Source organism: Parathielavia appendiculata (genome assembly GCF_033297405.1).
Source record: "Parathielavia appendiculata strain CBS 731.68 unplaced genomic scaffold N657scaffold_2, whole genome shotgun sequence".
Lineage (NCBI taxonomy): Eukaryota > Fungi > Ascomycota > Sordariomycetes > Sordariales > Chaetomiaceae > Parathielavia > Parathielavia appendiculata.
The window spans coordinates 1,358,216-1,376,271 of record NW_026944221.1 but is presented as its reverse complement, the minus strand read 5'-3'; the positions used below and the strand labels follow the sequence as shown (position 1 = coordinate 1,376,271).

General features: G+C 56.1%; 6 protein-coding genes across 6 annotated transcripts; 4 read left to right on the top strand and 2 right to left on the bottom strand.

Annotated features, from left to right (window-relative positions):
* The first annotated feature begins 1,452 nt into the window (after positions 1-1,452).
* N657DRAFT_669067 (P-loop containing nucleoside triphosphate hydrolase protein) lies at positions 1,453-4,058 on the top strand. Its single transcript, XM_062795472.1, has 2 exons — positions 1,453-1,987; positions 2,056-4,058. The coding sequence occupies exons 1-2, from the start codon at positions 1,595-1,597 to the stop codon at positions 3,970-3,972; spliced, it is 2,310 nt and encodes a 769-aa protein (XP_062650910.1). The 5' UTR covers positions 1,453-1,594; the 3' UTR covers positions 3,973-4,058.
* Positions 4,059-4,092: 34 nt separating this feature from the next.
* N657DRAFT_566288 (WD40 repeat-like protein) lies at positions 4,093-5,705 on the bottom strand (the record flags this gene model as incomplete). Its single annotated transcript, XM_062788417.1, has 3 exons — positions 4,093-4,178; positions 4,232-4,847; positions 4,911-5,705. 3 exons carry the CDS (start codon positions 5,703-5,705, stop codon positions 4,093-4,095), a joined length of 1,497 nt encoding a protein of 498 aa, XP_062650909.1.
* A 450-nt stretch (positions 5,706-6,155) lies between these two features.
* Positions 6,156-7,495, top strand: N657DRAFT_677813 (putative proteasome regulatory protein; the record flags this gene model as incomplete). The annotated part of the gene is made up of 9 exons (XM_062796016.1): positions 6,156-6,213; positions 6,276-6,301; positions 6,364-6,492; positions 6,551-6,653; positions 6,713-6,726; positions 6,782-6,896; positions 7,047-7,172; positions 7,284-7,378; positions 7,445-7,495. 9 exons carry the CDS (start codon positions 6,156-6,158, stop codon positions 7,493-7,495), a joined length of 717 nt encoding a protein of 238 aa, XP_062650908.1.
* Positions 7,496-7,699: 204 nt separating this feature from the next.
* On the bottom strand, positions 7,700-10,451 carry N657DRAFT_653451 (uncharacterized protein; the record flags this gene model as incomplete). The annotated part of the gene is made up of 3 exons (XM_062794405.1): positions 7,700-8,722; positions 8,773-10,229; positions 10,295-10,451. 3 exons carry the CDS (start codon positions 10,449-10,451, stop codon positions 7,700-7,702), a joined length of 2,637 nt encoding a protein of 878 aa, XP_062650907.1.
* A 1,342-nt stretch (positions 10,452-11,793) lies between these two features.
* Positions 11,794-14,242, top strand: N657DRAFT_653450 (aPHC-domain-containing protein; the record flags this gene model as incomplete). Its single annotated transcript, XM_062794404.1, has 8 exons — positions 11,794-11,886; positions 11,952-12,138; positions 12,258-12,397; positions 12,463-12,643; positions 12,714-12,860; positions 12,973-13,076; positions 13,825-14,009; positions 14,071-14,242. 8 exons carry the CDS (start codon positions 11,794-11,796, stop codon positions 14,240-14,242), a joined length of 1,209 nt encoding a protein of 402 aa, XP_062650906.1.
* Positions 14,243-16,271: 2,029 nt separating this feature from the next.
* N657DRAFT_677809 (uncharacterized protein) lies at positions 16,272-17,949 on the top strand (the record flags this gene model as incomplete). The annotated part of the gene is made up of 2 exons (XM_062796015.1): positions 16,272-17,648; positions 17,707-17,949. 2 exons carry the CDS (start codon positions 16,272-16,274, stop codon positions 17,947-17,949), a joined length of 1,620 nt encoding a protein of 539 aa, XP_062650905.1.
* Between the last annotated feature and the right edge of the window lie 107 nt (positions 17,950-18,056).

The following is an 18,056-nucleotide window of genomic DNA, read 5'->3' as shown; positions in this document are numbered from 1 at the left end:
CCTTGGCCCAGCCGCGGTTTCCCCGGCCCTTCCGAGCCATCTTGATGAATTTCATTGTTCTGAAGCTGCTATAATCATGTCATCCATGAGGTCTTCCCCTTGGTGTAGTTGGGAGGGCGGAGCGGCAGGTGGTACATACGCGTCTGCTTGGTCGGCTGCTGGTGGTCGGTTTGTTGGAACTGGGGAAGTTTGAAGCTCGATTCAAGGCGAGAAAGTGCATCAACTAACGCACGGACCCTGGAAGGGAATAATCATTAAACCGACAGATGGCGATGGTTCGGACGGAAGTGGTAGATGGGTACATTTAAGGTAAGTGTGAGCACGGAGGTTTCTCAGGATAGGGACTGGGTGGTGTGCATCTTTCAGATATCTAGCTCAGTTATCACAGGGATGTCTTGATGATGCAAAGGATTAGGGGGGAGCCGCTATATAAGACAAGATGGCACAAACCAATAAGGCGATGATTAACTGATTGGGGCTATTGATGGCTTTCATTGAGCATTAATACCCTGACTATCCGTAAGTGAAAATGGTCAGCATTCCATCCACAACTGGTATTGAGATATGGGACGGGACCATTGCTGGCAAGTAGAGAATAGAATGCGTAAGAGTTGTAGTAATCACCCCTTTGAAATATAGGACAAGCCACAAGGGAGGAAGTTGGTTTACTTTCATTGATGAGATCTATAACATGGGCACACCTTGTTCACAGGGCTGCATCCGAATTGCGTCCAGGTAAAGTTATTTGGTCCCGTCAGTAATTGTAGTCTTTGTCATGTTTCCAGGTTGTCTTAGTCTCAGTTCATGATCAACAGAAAGGGGTCTTGGAGGGTCTCAAAGCATCCTGAGAGATGAATCAGCCGCCGTGTGAGCCCCTCATCCACACCACAGAGACATTTTGCATGACATGCAACACCCACAGAGGCGGATCCAGACTCCTAACCTGGAGGTCTTGGGTTGCGTCGATTCTGTTTCCTGCAGTCTTATTACGGTGGACCTGAGTACTCAGCATTCAGTCGAGTCAAAGATGGCTGCTTGGCCTGCCATGTAATACGTGACTGCTCAATAGGTTAACACTGTCAGCGTTCAAGGGAAGGATACAAACAGTATCTTTTCTCAGAAAAGTTTTTAATGCAGTTCGTTGGTTACCCCTTCTTCCATGTTTACTTTCATTTGTGCGTTGATTACGGAAGTACGCATTGTACCTTTACGGTAGGTATCGATTTCAACAGCCGACATAAAGTAGGTTTATTGAAGAAGAATACTGCAGAGCAACATAGAGCCATCAGGTAGATGCAATGAGCAGACGGATGTCGTTGGATAAAAGCGATGTGATTGTAGATTTCGGTATCCGTACACTGAAATCGTGTATGGATCTTGGCGCTGCCGGTTACCCGTTGCCGGTTGCTGAGGATAAGGGTCTTAATTGATTCGCGCTAAATTCGCGTCCAAGACGCGACACGCTTGGGGTTGAATATTGGCATCCCCATACGCAGGATTACTGACGTTTTGAAGAAACAGCGCTTGCTCCTAGCCTCCGGATGCCTGATTCTTCTAGTACAGCACTTGCGGTCTTGCCTCACCTGCACTGAAAATGCCCGGCCTGGTCAGGCGCTCGAATCGAGCCACAAGCTACCTCCCCGGGGTAGTTCGAGAAGACTCAGACGACGAACTGGGGACCGACGACTATCCCTGGGAATGGATATACGATGAGGAAGTGATCAATGAAGATCCCACGGCAGATAATTGGAGGAAGCGCAAACGGGCGACGGCATACCAGGCCCAAATCATTGGCGCCCGCATGGGCAACTTTGAGTGCTACCTCGGCGACACGGTGCTGCTCAAGGCCGAGGGGAATAGTGAAGCCTGGGTCGGCATAATACGCAACTTCCAGGTCGACGAAGACGGCGAAAAAGCTGCCGATTTTATGTGGTTCTCCTCTCCGCACGAGATCCGTAACCCAAAGAAAAGGACCGACTTTCTCGAGGTGCGTGTCTGTTCTCTCTCCGACAGCTCGACACTTGTTTGGCTAACAAACTGTTTCTTGGGATTCAGAACGAGCTGTATATAACCCCGGCGTTCGACGTCAATCCGCTGACAACCATCAACGGCAAGGCGTACATCATGTCCCAAGCCGCATTCCATGCGAAATACTCGAGCGGAAAAGTGCCACGGAAGTCCAAGGAGGATGGCAAAGTATTCATCTGCCGCAGGGGGTGTAACACACGGACATGCACCTACACAGAAGAGTTCATCTGGGAGGACATCTACCACGGGAGAGGTGACATCGAGACGCTGCATGACCGAATCCGCCAGGGTACCAAGGCCACCCGGAGACGCAAAACCAACAAGGATGAACCGACCGACCAAGACTACAAACTCGAAGCAGATGACGACCGCGAAGGCGACTACGGCCCCGGGACACCTCGCACTCCAAAAAGGACACGCACCAAAGATGCCGTCACGCCGAGCAGCCGACGCAAGCCCGGCAGCAAACCCGCAACGCCATCCTCCCACCGCCGCATCCTCGTCAAAAAGCACCTCGAATTCACACCGCTCGCCACCCGCGTCCTCTCCCCCCAGCACATCCTCTCCTCCCCCTACCAACTCGCCCGCACCCAGCTGCACGTCGCCTCAGTCCCGACCAGCCTTCCCTGCCGCGAAGCCGAGTTCAGCGTCGTCTACTCGCACCTCGAAGCCGCCATCACCGACGGTACGGGCACCTGCATTTACATCTCAGGCACGCCGGGGACCGGCAAGACGGCCACCGTCCGCGAGGTCGTCTCCCACCTCGACGCAGCCGTCCGCGCCGACGAGCTAGACGACTTTATCTTCGTCGAGATCAACGGCATGAAGATCACAGACCCGCACCAGTCTTACTCGCTCCTCTGGGAAGCGCTCAAGGGCCAGCGCGTGTCCCCCGCGCAAGCGCTGGACCTCCTCGAGCGCGAATTCAGCCACCCATCGCCGCGGCGCGTGCCGTGCGTGGTGCTGATGGACGAGCTGGACCAGCTCGTGACCAAGAACCAGGGTGTCATGTACAACTTCTTCAACTGGCCCGGCCTGCGGCACAGCCGGTTGATCGTGCTGGCCGTGGCCAACACAATGGACCTGCCCGAGCGCACGCTCAGCAACAAGATCAGCTCACGCCTGGGACTGACGCGCATCACGTTCCCCGGGTATAACCACGAGCAGCTCATGCGCATTGTGCAGAGCCGGCTGGAGGGGGTTCCGGGGGATATTGTGGATGCCGATGCGGTGCAGTTTGCGGCGAGGAAGGTGGCGGCCGTGAGCGGAGACGCGAGGCGAGCGCTGGATATCTGTCGGCGGGCGGTTGAGTTGGCTGAGGCGGATGCCAAGACGAGAGAGGAGGAGGAGGAGGAGGGGCAAGGGGTGCCGCAGACACCGAGCAAGAAGAAGGGCCGTAAGGGCCAGGGATCACAAGAACCAACAGGAACACCTAAGAAGAAGAAGGGCCCGGCGGGGAGAGTGACCATCGAGACTGTCCGTCGCGCCATCAGCGAGGCAACGAGCAACCCGCTGCAGCAGTACCTCCGCTCGCTCCCCTTTGCCTCACGGCTGCTGCTCACGGCACTCTTGATGCGCACCCAGCGGACAGGGCTAGCCGAGAGCACGTTTGGGGACGTGCTCGAGGAAATGCAGCGGACGCTGAAGCTGGCGGGGGAGAGCCGGCCAATGACACTCCTTGAGCGGAAAGCAGTGGGGGTTACAGATGGAGCAGGGACAGAGGCAGGGCTAATGGGTTCGATGCGGGCAAAGCACACTACACAGCTCGTTCGGCCGGCTGGACTGAGCGCCGCCGCAGTCGACCTCACGGGAGCCGGTATCATCAACTTGGAGGGGCACAAGGCCGAGCGGCCGAGCAAAATGCGGTTAGCGGTCGGAGATGAGGAGGTCAGATTGGCCTTCCGGGATGATCCGGAGATCAAGGCACTTGGTGTGATACTGTAACGATAGCCAAATACCATTAGAGACGATGTCTCAGACGTCTCACGACCTTTTCTCGTCTATGCGTTCCATGTATAACGCTAATAACCAACATGAACCAACATAGAGTCCCTCATTCTCGATTTAAAACTTCCTCCTTGACAATGTCGGCTTCCATTCAAGGGGGTGGGTTTCCGGCGTGGCATTCGGGTCCTCCCTCCAGATTTTGACTGCTTATTGTCAACATCTCGCCCAAGTAACAAACACCAATGGTGAAACTCACTCGTCTTGTCAGCCTCGCCGCATATCAACCTCGAGCCGGACAAATCAAAGGCAGCGCTCATGATGCCCGACTCGGCATCCAGCGAGCCAGGCTGTGCCGTCGTGTCCAGAGCCTGGAACCGATACCCGGACTTCCAATCCCAGAAGCTCATCGACCCGTTATCTCCGCCCGAAAAGAAGACGTTCTTTTCGTTGACCGCCAGGGTGTTGATGATGGCATTGTGGCCCTCAAAGTTCTGCATGAAGGCGCCCTCGGGGCACTTCCACTGCTTGATGCTGCCCGTGCTGCCCGTGGCGAACGTGAACTCGGTCGGATGCGTCGTCAGCGCGCGCACGCCCTTCTTGTGGTGGGTGAGCACCCCCATCGTCTTGCCGGCGGCCAGGTCCCACATGCGCACCGTCGAGTCCAGGCTGCCCGTGATGACCTGCGGGTCCGCCTCCTGGCAGACGAGGTCCGACACGGTGCCCGTGTGCCCGGACAGCACGTGTACGTTGCTCCGCGTGCGCATGTCCCAGACGCGGGCGGCGCCGTCTCGGCCGCCGGTGACGAGGACGTCGAGGGTCGGGTGCAGTTTAAGCGTGTAGACGCCCGAGAGGTGACCGTGGTAGTGCCGGATCTGCATGAATCGTCAACATTCCTGGTCCTACACTTCGCTGAGGGGTTCCGAATGGCTACTTACCACCTTGTTCGTCTCCAGATCCCAGCACTTCACCATCTTATCCTCACCACACGAGAACATGTAGGGATGCCTAGGCGACACAGCCAGCCCGCGTACCGTCGAGATATGCCCCGTCAGCGTCAATCGCAAGTGCCCCGACGCCAAATCCCAGATCTTGATGGTCCGGTCCCCAGCACCCGACGCAAACCACTTGTTGTTCGGCTCCACGGCCAGCGCACGCACCCAGCCCAGATGCCCACTGATGACACGCTGCAGCTTCCACGGCGGGTGCCAGTCTGGCCGCGGCTGCGCAAGCAGATTGTCTGGTCGCCGGGAGAGGCTCAGGTTCTGGGATTCGTCGCGCTGCTGAGTCTTGCCTCCAGCAGCCGTGCTCGAGCCGGCACCGGGCCGGTTGCGGGAGAGGACGAGCGCAGTAGAGTTCACGGCGGCCGCTGCGCCGGCCGTCTTGGCCGCCGGTATTCCCTCTATCAACTTGCGCACGTGCTCCTCAGACTGTGATGGGACCTCATCGCCTGCCTTGGGCTTCTTCTTGCGCGGACCAGCCGCGTGGAGTTTCTTGGCGATGACTTCGGGGAGGGTCTGGACATCGCTGTATTCAGCGTGAAGGCGGAGGGAGAGGGCTGATTTCGTAATGTCGGGGTCCTCAGATGCCAGGCCGGGATCGAGCTTTATGCGCTTGCGGGCGGACGGGTCTGATGTGGTGCTGGCGTAGATGGATTTGGTCTTGCGCGCGTTGTCACGGATCAGGACCTCGAGCCGCGAAACGTCGGCGCCATTGGCAGCTACTTCAGCCATGGTGCCGTCGTCAATGGCTGTCTGGTAAATCAGATGTAATATTATCCTGCTGTTGTTGGTTGCCAACCTAATCGGTCGTCCAGCTCGTCGTGTCGGGTGCTAAGGATGGCGACGGCTCCACTGTTGGCTTCGGCGGTTGAATGCTTTGGGCGGAAGATGCCCAGACGGAAACTCTGCTGTCAGATGTGGCTGAAGCTCATTCTGAGAGCCACAGCTCGTTAATGAAATGCCCGGGGACCCGCACAGTGCCTGCTGGACCCTGCATTAGGTGTGCTGATCCTTGCACCTTCGGTTGATTCTGGAAGGCATCACTTACATGACGTTCAGCTATTAGAGCCCAATACCGCGAAGACAGTTGTTGAAGATTACGACTTCGACTGCTTGTCGTAATACCAAAATCTGATTCACCCAACAACATTCATCTCCCACAAACTCATCGACGCAGCAACCATGGCCGACAAAACTGAAGAAAAATATGCCATACACGAGGCAGCCCGGGAGGGGAAACGTGAGTCGCGTGACAAGTTTGTGAAAGGGAGATCGGAAACTAACAGATTTGTTTCTGTCTAGTTGCTGTTGTGGAGTCTCTTCTACATGTTCGTCTCACCTATGTGTCAAGTATGGCAGCTTGACCATAGAGTTGACTCCATTTTCTCAGGCCAACCCAAAGCTCGCCCAGCTCAAGGACGAAGATGGCCGCCTCCCGATTCACTGGGCCGTATCATACAACCACCCCGAGATAGTCAGCTTGCTGATCAGCCAAAAGGGGTTTGACCCGGATGCTGAGGTGTGTATTCACATACTTTCCCATCCTGACCACTACCTCATCTGACACCCCGGGCAAGGACGACAGCGGTTGGACACCCTTCATGATCGCCGCCAGCGTCAAGGACGGCGACAAGGTGGCCAACATTCTCCTCGCTCGCGGCGCAGACGTCAACCAAACAAGTAAGCCGATCCGTCAACCAGCTCATTGGACACGTCTTCACTAACCCATCAATCTGCAGATAACAACGGCCAGGTACAACCTTCTTACCACCTAGCATCTCCTTCCCCAAATCTAACACTCCGCCCAGACAGCTCTTCACTTCCTCGCCTCGAAGTCCAACCTGGACCTAGCTCGCAAGCTCCTCGAGAACCACACGCCGGCGGCCTCGACCCGTGTCCGCGATAAGCGCGGACAGTACCCGCGTAAGCAACAATCTCCTTTGTTTTTGGACTGTTTATAGCCCTTTGTGGCTGTCTCAGGAGCCATCCTGCTCCCGAGACAGCGCACATTGCTCCCAAAAACTCCTCCAGACAGTTCTAGAATAGGAAATTCACAGCTGACATTGTTGGTAGTGCACCGAGCGGCGGCGGTTGGCTCGGTGCCCATGATCAATCTGCTTATCAAGCACCGCAGCCCCATCAACGCGACCGACAGCGCCGGGCAAACGCCTTTGCATCATGCCGTTGCCGAGGGGCACGGTAAGCTCTCTTCCTTACTTTCTCGCAAGCCATCAGTAAATTGTTTTGGACGTAATGTTATTGTTTATGCGCAAAAAGGAGGTTATGGCTAATGAGATTCGGAACACACAGGGGATGCGGCAGTCGCGTTGTTGAGAGCTGGTGCTGAGACGGACAAGAAGGATGTCGATGGGTTTCTTGCGTTGGAGTTGGCTCCGGGGAAGGACGTACGTTACTCATCCACTCAACCCCTCACTCACTGTCCTAGCCATTGATACTGATGCAAGATATAGGTCCGACGATACATTGAGCGGAAGGCTGAGGAGGAGGGAATTGAATTGTAAACAGGGCTGCTTGAGATTTGAACTCTCGGCTCACGGGTTGGAGCCGTAGCCAGGATAATGAGCCAAAGTAGCATCAAAGCCTGCTTCATTGGTGGTATCTCTCTTCCCCAGACCTGAGCTACACTGCCCTGGCAAGAACTCTCCTCTGGAGCCCTATCAAATCTTACAAGGGCTGCTACTCTCACACAATCCACCTCTCGCTCCCTACTTGATAGTCCTCTCCACCAAATCCCTATACATAGCCTTGACATCCTCCACATCCGCCCTCAGCTCGTCCACCAACTCGCTCTTCTCGCCCAACAGTTCCAACGTAGTCTCATACCGCTCCTTCATCTCCACCACCTCGGCCTCCAGAGCCTCCACCCTCTTCCCCGCCGCCTTGCCCGCCTCCACCTCCCTCATAAGCGCGACAATTTCGGCCCTGGCGTCGTCCCTCTGCCGCGATATCCTGGCCAGCTCTTCCTTGGCAGCCACCTTCTCGCTCTCGAGCCTTCGGATCGCCGCGCTCATGCGCTCAACCAGCTGCACCGACGGCCCCGCGGCCACCGTCGACACCGACACCATGTCCTGCAGCACCTGCTGCGGCGACGCCGACCGCTCGGGAAGCATAGAGCCCTCAAACGCGTCCTCGCCACGCTGGACTTCCCTATCGAGGGGGCTGCCCATGCTGAGGGCAGTCATGCCGTTGTGGGGAACGTCCGGCGAGGTGGGGCTAAAGAGGGAGAGCGGACTGAAGACGCCACCGGCGCTTCCGCTGGGGTTGGATGAGAGGGTTGGTCTGCTCTGGGGCGGCTGCGCCGACGGGCGGCGGGAAAAGCCGCTGGCTCCGGCTTCGCTGTTGCTGGAAGGGGCCGAGACCTTGCGAGCTTTGCTAGTGAGGGCTGAGATGCTGAGGTAGTCTGTGCTGAAAGTTCGTTGGGGGTTGGTTAGCTGTGGTGAGGCGGGACGGCTGTCGGGCTTGAGGAACGAGCCGCCCGGCAGGCCCTCCAACCAGGATCGGGGCCGTTCTGGTTGTTCGCGGAGCTGGCGGTCTTCTCTTTCGGCTTCCCATAATTGTTTCTGCTTTTCGAACTCGGCTTTGGCTTTCTCAAGTGCTGATTCGGCTTCTTCGGCCCGCTTCTTGAGGGATTCGAGCTGGGCCTGGTACGACCTGATGTCTTGTTGAATTGTAGGGATCTTGGCCTTGGCATCTTCCAATTCCTCCTCCTGGCGCTTTGCGCGGACAGCCTACAAGAGTCAGCACAACATCCAAGGCAACAGAGCATAGCAAGACTCACAGCTTCCCTCGCCTTTCTCCGCAAGTCAGATTCCCTCTGCAGCGCCTCATCCCGCTCTTTCTCAAGACTGGCGATCCGCGCCAGAAGCGTCGTCTCGATCCCCTGCCAGTTTTCGCTTGCGATGGAGTACTGTGTTTGTAACGTCTCAACCTGGCGCAGCAGCTTAGCCTGCGAATCGCCAGCGGCACCCGACGAGGCCTCCTCGGCCCGCATTCTCATTGCCTCGAGCTTGCCCTCCATCACCTGTACCTCGGCCTTGAGCTCGAGCTCCAACGCCCGCGCCCGCTCATTAGCACGCTCGGCTTTTTCACGCAGATCGGCGGCTTGCGCTTTGCCGCGGTCAGCGATGAGGTTCTTTTCGACTCTCAGCGCGGCCACTTCCTCTTCCAGGTCTGCAATACGCCGCTTGTCCTGCTCCCGTGCTTGGCTGTTCACCCTGGTCGCCATGGCATCTGCTTGCTCGGTCGCCTTTTGGAATCGAATTCGAAGTTCTGCGATGGTGCTGTCCTTGGAGTGGATTTCTGGCCGCAGAGTGCTGAGTTCTTTCTGTGTCTGATCAAAGCGCTTCTGAAGGTCATCACATGTCTTCTCGAGTTGGTCGGCTCGGCGGGCACGGCTGCGCAAACTTTCAATCTCCTTGTCGGACTTGTCCTTGGCTGCCCTTAGAGAGCCCAGCTCCTTCACATTCTCGGCGATAGTTGCGCGCAGTTTCTTCACAAGGGCACGTTGTTTGTGGTCTGCGCTCGCCAGGTTCTTGCCCTCCTCCATCAGCTGCGCAATCTGCTGGTCCTTTTCGGCAAGCTTCTTTTCGAGGCTCCCCGCCGGCGCAGCTAAAGCGGCTTTTCTTGCCGCTTCTGTGGCTTCGCGCGCAAGAAACTGCAGCTTGGCCTCCAGGGCGTCAATGCGCTCGACATAACCGTGTATCTCCACCTGGTGTTGCAGTTGGGAGTCTTCGAGAGCCTGGTCGCCATCCCTCACCAGCCCCTCGTTTCCGGCGCCCTCAGATGTCGTCTTCGTGTCCGTCTCTGCGTCGGGTCCCGGGAGTGCCAGGGCTACACCGCTTGTTGGGGGTGATGTTACCGGTAGTGATGCTACCGGTAATGTCAGGTCGGCCGAACTACTTGCCCCAGAACCCTCCTTCCCCTGCCCTTGCGCCTCTTTTTCACCATTGACGGGCTCTTCTTCCCCCGCCGCCCGTGCTGGACTTGTATCTTCTTGATCCCTTGCAACATCCTGCGAGCCTCGTGGGGAGGGGGTTTTCCTGGCAGAGTCCTTCGCTGCTGGGCTCGGGCGGTCTACACTGTCAGTAGAGTCGCGGGTCGGCGTATCTAGACTCTGGCGCGGGCTGCCTTGCGTAGATATTGAACTTCGAGCAGCTGCTTTTGCAGCCATGGCCCTTGCAAGCCTTTCTTGAAGACGATCATTGGTGCGGGCGGTCGAGGCAGTTCGGGAGGGACCTGCAAGCAATCCAAGCTGTCAGGAGCAGCACGGCCTTCTCTGGATGGTCTTCTATAGTGCATACCGGGACTCTGCTTAGCCGACGATGCGGGTATCGTTGGCTTGGGCTCCTTTTGTTGCGCTGCGCCTTCGTCATTGTCGGCGAGAATGGTGTCCAGGCGCGCCTCTACTCCGGCCACGGCCTGGGAGAGAAACGAGCCCCATCGACTCGGGGCCGCCATTACTCAGTGACGGGTCGAATGCGTGCCAAATCCGAGTTCATCTAGCCATGAAAGGTAAAATGAATGTGGGCGGCGGCGGCGATCGTCACATCTGATCTGTGCGAGACGAGCGACCTGCGAGAATGCGTGGCCCCTCGCGTGGCTGACAGGGGTTGCTGGTTCAACTGGCTTGCTTGCGTGGCTGGTCGGACTCCTAACGAGGTGTTGGGGCGGTTTTAAGGGAGCAACGACCGGCGTAGGATTGAATTTCTATGACGCATGTCGTCGGCGTCGGATGAGCCCGAGACGTGATCATCTGTTGGCGATGGAACTCCGTGAGCTGTCTTCCAGCATGGTGCTCTTGGCTGAAGGTGCAAGCCACACCTGTATGGATCTGTCAACCGGATGTTACCGTTACGCTAGGCAGTAAAGTTATGAGATTGATCTCGATTGATTGGTGGATGGCTGTATATGGGCCTGGAAACTTTCATCAGAGCATAGACCATGTCCGGTTGAGACGGTGACTTCGGACGCTAATTCCATCGTTTTTCTGGATCAACTTGCACAACTTCGTGCTGAAGGTAGTTGACATTTCGAGGCATATACCTGTATAGATTCCCACACTGTTGTATTCTCACGGCCCCTCTTTCCTGCCTTCCCTTTTATAATCATGATTCGAATAGTGGGTTGTTGAACACGTCTGTGGCATTGACGTGTTCAGACCTTCCGAATGCGTCTCCGACTCTCCGTAATGGAAGTGCGCGGCGTCGATGTCCGAGCTGCCCTGAAATGTACTGAGCTGCTGACACATCCGCCTCGCATGTCGGCCAGGAAGCAACTTCGATTTGGAGGTCCGCCTGTATACATACCTCATGAGAGAATGCTGCATTCGCTGTTCAAGGCTCGGCCAGTCTTCCAATCCAGCTCTCGTCGAGATTTATATCGTCGCTCTTTCTGATGCATGACACCGTTCAGCGACTTCAGAACCGTCCCGTTGCTTCCGGCGTTCCCGGACGGTGGTGCTTTTGGGCCCCAACATCACCCTATTCTCAGATCTCTTTGCCAAACCTGTCAATTCTTGTCCCAACACCGTATTCCCTCATTCTACGCTTTGCTAGGCCAACCATTGGATTCGTCTTCTTTGGATACCCCTCGCCCACGCAGCACTGCCACACACGCTGACGTACGCCAAATCCTTTCTGGTCCTTGCAACACAACCGCCTTCTATCCGTACCTAAGCGGAACCGAGCCGGGGAAGCAAGTTCCGATTGCCCACCTTTCCAACCCTCCGCTTCGTTCGGGCTTGGCTACACTGCGGCACGGCACGGCATCCCACAGGCCGGGGTTCCAAACGCGCGGGAGCATGGCATTGGTTTCGGCGCTCCAGATCCCCTATAGGGAAGCCCGCGATGGGTTCTGGGGGCAACAGACCTCGACTTTGAATTGGTGCGAGGAGGTAGAGATCCCCCTATTTTCTTAATTCATGATCCGAGAATTTGCCGTTGCTTATGAGACGCACAGGACTACAACATCACTTTCTACTGCGCTGAGGTCGTCAACACGCTCACGAATCTGGTGTTCCTCTGGCTCGGGTACACGGGCCTGCGCGATGTGCTCGCATACTCACACTCGAGGATATTCATCCTCGTCTACATGGGGTACATGGTTGTCGGCATGGGATCCATGGCCTTCCACACCACACTCAAGTGTTAGTGTCCGCTCTCCCGTGCGTTGCTTGTGTGGGGTGTTTGCTCGCCTGCCTGATTTTGTCCCCCTGTGCTTGTGTTTCAGCGGTTGACCATTTCATTGTCTTACACCGTATCGCAGATGAGATGCAGCTGGCCGATGAACTGCCCATGATTTACACGGTGTGCATCATGGCGTTTGCCACGTTCTCTTACAGACGGCCGGCGAAGATACAGGTCCTGATTGCCGCGGCGATTGTTGGGCTGGCGGTGTTCATTACGGTTCGTGCCTTACCATGATGTTTGTTTCGCTGGGGGCCCATGGCTGACGGGAGGGGCATGTTCAGGTATACTACCTTTACGCAATGGATCCTGTCTTCCACCAGGTCGCCTACGGCCTTCTGACAGCTTGCACCATTTTCCGCGGCTTCTACGTTATGGAGCGGGACTTGAGGCCGCAGCTAAGCCAACGAGTTCCCGCCGAGTGTTCTCAGTACATGCGCGAGATGTACAAACTCGCGCTGACTGGTTTGTCTCACCCTTTCCTTCGCTGGCTCTTGTGTTTCATGTACCACTGACACGCCCGATCCACGACCAGGCATATTCATGTTCTTGGCTGGGTTTTTCATCTGGAACATGGACAACATCTATTGCCATCATCTAACGACCACGAAGAAGCAAATGCTGCTTCCGTGGGCCGTGATACTGGAAGGCCACGGTTGGTGGCATATTCTGACCGGATTAGGTAAGTCACTTCTTTCATCAATTCCATGGCCTACGATGCTGACTTGGAACCAGGCGGTATGTGGAGCGTTTGAGGCCTTTGGTGCGATTCCGGTTACTGACTGTTGACGTAGCCTACCACATGATCATCTGGAGGGTGTGGTCGACTCGTTGTCTGGAGGGCAGCGAGAAGGAGTTCAAATTGGATTGGGCGCCTTTGTGGTCTGTTCCTCGGGTTGTGCCTAGGCCTGGTGTCTCTGTGGACGGTTTGAGGGAGAAAAAGACCCAGTAACCCGGTTACTTCGCCCGTTATCGAGACGCCAGAATATGGTCTGAGTGCGGTGGGACACCGAGGACGTCGACTTCGTGAGCCGCGTTAACCTGTGTTTCTGGCAAACAAGCGTATCGAGTATAAGTATAGAATATAGGTATGCAAGAGAAGAACAGGCTTTCTACGGCACCCTGCTGTCAAGACCATGCCTGAGTGAGATCATGAAGGGAAGATGGTGAATATGACAGGGAACAGGCTGGTATATTCCATCCAACATTGCCAAACAAGCTTGACACTGATCCCTTTAAATGATACCTTCAGGATGTCCGAAGGAAATCTTCTCTATTGCACTTCTCCTGCCTCATCCTCCTGTTGGTTCACCATGTGCGGAATATGCTATTTCGCACTGTCAGCGCCCCCCAGCTAAATTTCCCGGAGACCACAACGGTTGGAGAGATAAACACAGCATCGTGAAAGAGCGCTTGCATATCAGCATCACAAGTGGCAATTACGTTCCGCCTCACCTCACCCCACGCCCATCGAGCCAGTTAGCCGGGTACTGAGTTGACTCGGTCGAAACAGACTGCTTCTCAACATGTCAATATCCAATGAGGCGCTGCAAAAGGTAAGCAGAAGTGAAGTCGGGCATCAACCGTCTTTGATATTTCCTCGAGTCCCTTGATGAATAAACCAGGTGCTAATACAGTCTCAACAGCTGGTGAGAGAAATTGAGGCACAATCCATTGCTGCCCAGCAACAGATCAGCCTGGTCCGCACCCAGGTCGCCAGCAAGCAGCGCGAGATGCGGCTGGCCCAGTTGACTCGCAGCGAGATGGCGTCGCTACCGTCTGATACAGCGGTGTACGAGGGGGTTGGGAAGATGTACGTTCCTGCTCTTTTGTTACGATCCGTTGCTCCACTGCTCTGCGCGGAACGAACAGGACTGATGACTCCTTGGCAGGTTTGTATCTGTGCCCATCACAGCCCTCCAAGACAAGCTGAGCTCGCAGATCAAGGAGATCGAGACGGAGGTGGACTCGATGGGAAAGAGGCTACATTACTTGGAAACTACGGCAAAGAACAGCCAAGAGCACATCGAGAGGATGCTCAAGGGCGGCGGGCAATCATCATAGCTCGGGGCGAAGCAGGTTCAGCGTTAAATCGCGAAGGTTGGGCATCATGGGGTTTCACCCGCAGAGGTCGGAGCATGGATGCATTTATACGGCAAGACGGCCCAGCTCCGGGTTGCTGTGCCATGGCGTACACGAGCCCGGTGCCGGGACAGGACTATGAAGGTCTTCGTCTGCTACTCAAATACAGAACAGCTATCTTGAAAATTGAACGGCGGGGTTTTCATGTATATTTCGAGCAAACAAGCAAATATACAAGGTGTAGAAGAGGTCAGGTCTGGTATTGTGGTGCCTTTGTACTTGGCAGGAAGGTTCAAACTGACCCCATTGTGACAAGTCCGATTTGTCAACCAGGCCCCACTGTAAGGATACAGTCCCCCGTAAAGTGGGGATTTTGTGCGTGACCCCAAGCTGACAGTAGTGGACGGATTAGTTCAATTGTTTGTAAGCGCGGAACTACAGACAGGGGTCCTCTCCACGAACTCGAGATTTTCCCCTTCAAAAGCCATCCACTCACTTCCAACGCAGAGAAATTAAGCTTGAAAATAAGCTAAAATGACTTCTCAGTCAACGTAGTGTTTCTTGCAGAGAAATAGGACGTTAGAGTGTTGAGTCTGAGATCTTAGTTCGTCAAGTTAGACGCTAACGAACAAACAAGAGGGGCGGGAGTTCCTGATGCCTGGAGCATTGGTGGGCGGGGCTCGCGGTCTGCGGGGCAGCTCCATGTCCTCTGCTTTCCGTGTCACGCTGGCGTCTAGCTCGCCAAGACAAAGTTCAGACAAAGAGCGTTCCAATTTTCTGGAGCACTTTGTCTATCAGCTGGCCTCAAACCAGTGACTTCATACAGCGCGCTTGTTGATGCCTTTGCCGCCCGTGACGGGTCTCTTTCAAATAAACTTGAGACAAGCTAGCTGAGCACATGCGGAACACCGGACTGCCGCATGGACGGGATTAGAGGGCACCAGAACGGCAGCCTCGCGACGTTTGCTGCCCGATCCATGCTGATCACAAGCCTCGAGGTCAACCACAACGCTGAGACGTCCCTGGTTGCACGCCAAGACGGTCAACCCAGCCCCTCAGCTAGCCCTACATGGTCCCGCATCATGACGGATGGCAACGGCGGCTCTCTCACGAACAGGCGCTCGCAGAGAATACGGGATACCGCAGCCTTTGGCCCTCGCCATGGTTATCTAAACTGCGGACATGCCTTACTCCTTAGTCCGTCCCTTCGTGCTCTGCGACGCAATGGTGTGCGTTTTCCACCCGACAAGGCTGAGCTCCCCCGGTCCTGATAAGGGTTGTCCTTTCGGGTCCTGGGACTCCTCCCATCAGTGGATTATGGGTGGAATTCTTGTTGGTGCCAGCCGCCGCCGATGCATCCTCCAAGCTACCAGCCGCCGGTCAGCTACGCCGCTGACATGCGCTCCTCACCCTGACTTCATGGGTTCACCCGCAAGGATCCGGCCAACCGACAGCGGCCACAGTGGAAAATATGGCTCCGTGCCTTCTCAGAGCCTGGAGCAGTACATGTACCAACATGTACCGTGCTCCTTGTGGTTAGGCACTGCCAGATTGCCATCTTGAATGGGTCCAGATACTTGTAAGTCAGCTGGGCTTGGCTTCCGTTACCCATCCCACACTGTACGGACATCCGGTCACTCTCTTGTCCCTCCTGATTTGCCCCGTGTGCTCGCAGCTAATGCAGCCCTCATCCTCACCTGCCGGAGGGGTGTCATCCTCTGCAGTCAGTTCTGACCGCCCGCCGAATAAATGGTGGGTCACAACCCCGCTCTGCTGGCGGCTTACCATCCCTCCTGAACCCCTCCTGTGCGGCACTGCCATCCTCCCTTCTTCTCTCACCTGTCCATTCTGGAAACTTTGAATACTCGGCTCCTAAAAGGACAGGGCGTCAAGGAAAAAGTCTCAGTATTGGAGGGCCCGAATCTGCTTCCGCCAACGCTCAACAGAGTCTTATCAGCTCATAGGTCGTTATATCGAAAATCACCTGAATTTGGCCGTTTGAGTTTTCACCATGTCGTACTATTCGAGCGACGAATCGTCAGAGATTGTACATAGAACAACAGTTCGTGAGCACAGACGCTCGCCATCACCGTTCCGCCGGCCTCCGCCGCCTCCTCATCACGGTCCGGGCCCGCATTTCATCCAGACCGTCACCAGAGATGTGCGGGACCACCGGCCGACAGGCTACTATCACGACCCCCGCCGTCCCGATGAGCGCATGACCATTGTTCACACGCGGTCCCGATCCAGGGAGCGTCGATCTCCTCCGGCCCGTGCAGGCCCTCCAGCTCCTGGTGCGCCCCATGTGGTCATCAACCAACCGGTTATTGACCGGCGCCGCATAGAGCGCGACTCAGACTCTTCGTCTGACGATTCGTCCTATGGTTCTTCTCGCCGTCATCGGCGCCGCCACCGACATCGGTCTCGTAGCCGCGCCCGTTCTCGGTCCTCGAGTGCACACAGCAACCTCTCAGACGTCAGGGATAAATGGGAGCTGGAGCGCGCGCGTGAGACGCTTACTGCCCTGCGGCTCGAGAACGAGAGGAAGGCTGCCGAGCGTCAGATGGAGAAGTACAACAAGGAACAGGCGGAACTCGCCTCGATGCGGATGAAGTTGGAGATGCAACGGGAGCGAGAAGAAGAGGAGCTGCGCCGTGACCGCCACAGGGACGAGTACGAGTTGATCCACCTCCAGCGCGAGATTGCGCGCATCAGGCAGCAGGAGGAGGAGTTAAGGCGTCAGAGGGCGCATGAGGAAAAGGCCAAGTTAGCCAAGGACAGTGACGAACTAGCCCGCCTCAAGGCCTTAGAGGAGGAGAAGAAGCGCGCAAGGGCGGCCGAGGAGGAGGCCGAGTACAAGAAATATAAGGCCGAGCTAGAACGCCGGATAAAAGAAGAGGAAGAGGAGAACCGGAAAAAGGCCCAAGAGACTGAGAGCAAGGCCAAGGCCGCCCTCGCCGAGCTGGAGCGCATCCAGCGGGAAAAGAAGCAGAAGGAGGAGGAAGAGCGGATCAAGCGAGAGATGGAACTCAAGAGGCTCGAGGAGGAGAAGAAGGCCCGGGATGAGGAAGAGCGCAAGAAGAAGGAGGCCGAGGAAGTCATCGCCCAGTGGAAGGCCAAGGAGGCGGAGCGCATCGAAAAGGAGAAGAAGGAACAAGAGGAAAAAGAGAAGGAGTTCCAACGTCTCATGCAGGAGCGGCTGATCAATTCGGGCCTCGACGAGAAGGCCATCGAGGCCATCATGAAGAAGGAGAAGATCAAGAAGGAGGAAGAAAAAAAGCGGGAGGAGGAACAGCAGCTCGCTCGGCCCATGTACACTCGCATGCCGCGCCGCCACCTCGACATTGAGACGCTGAGATTCTTCAAAATCGATTTTGAGCTGGATTCAGTATGTCCAGTCGCATCCCCCCTTGTAGCTTCACAGGCGGATACTGATTTTGCAACAGGACCCGGAGTACATCATCATCAAGCGTTGGGTGCCGGAGTGGGAGCAGGAAATGCTGTGGGAAGACACGCGCAAGCGTCGCAGCCGCGGCCCGAAGGTCATGCTCGAGGTCGGTGACCGCCACCACCACCACCACCGCTCTCACTCGGGTGAGTACGAGTGGGTTCGCCCGAAGCAGCCGAAACGCAGCCGCAGCAAGTCGCCGGGTCTGCTGATGTATCTGGCTGGTGGTCGGCCGCGGTAATCTGATGGTGTAAACGACGGTTTGCAATCGGTCTATCTCTTATCATTTTGGATGGATACCCTTCTATGTTGGCAATTTGTCGGCAACTCTCAGAGGCTTCGCTCTCG

Bases quoted from the DNA above. Each gene is read 5' to 3' on its own strand.
- N657DRAFT_669067 (XM_062795472.1), top strand. From the start codon at position 1,595: ATGCCCGGCCTGGTCAGGCGCTCGAATCGAGCCACAAGCTACCTCCCC. The intron at 1,988-2,055 runs GTGCGTGTCTGT...CTTGGGATTCAG, and splicing joins AAAGGACCGACTTTCTCGAG to AACGAGCTGTATATAACCCC.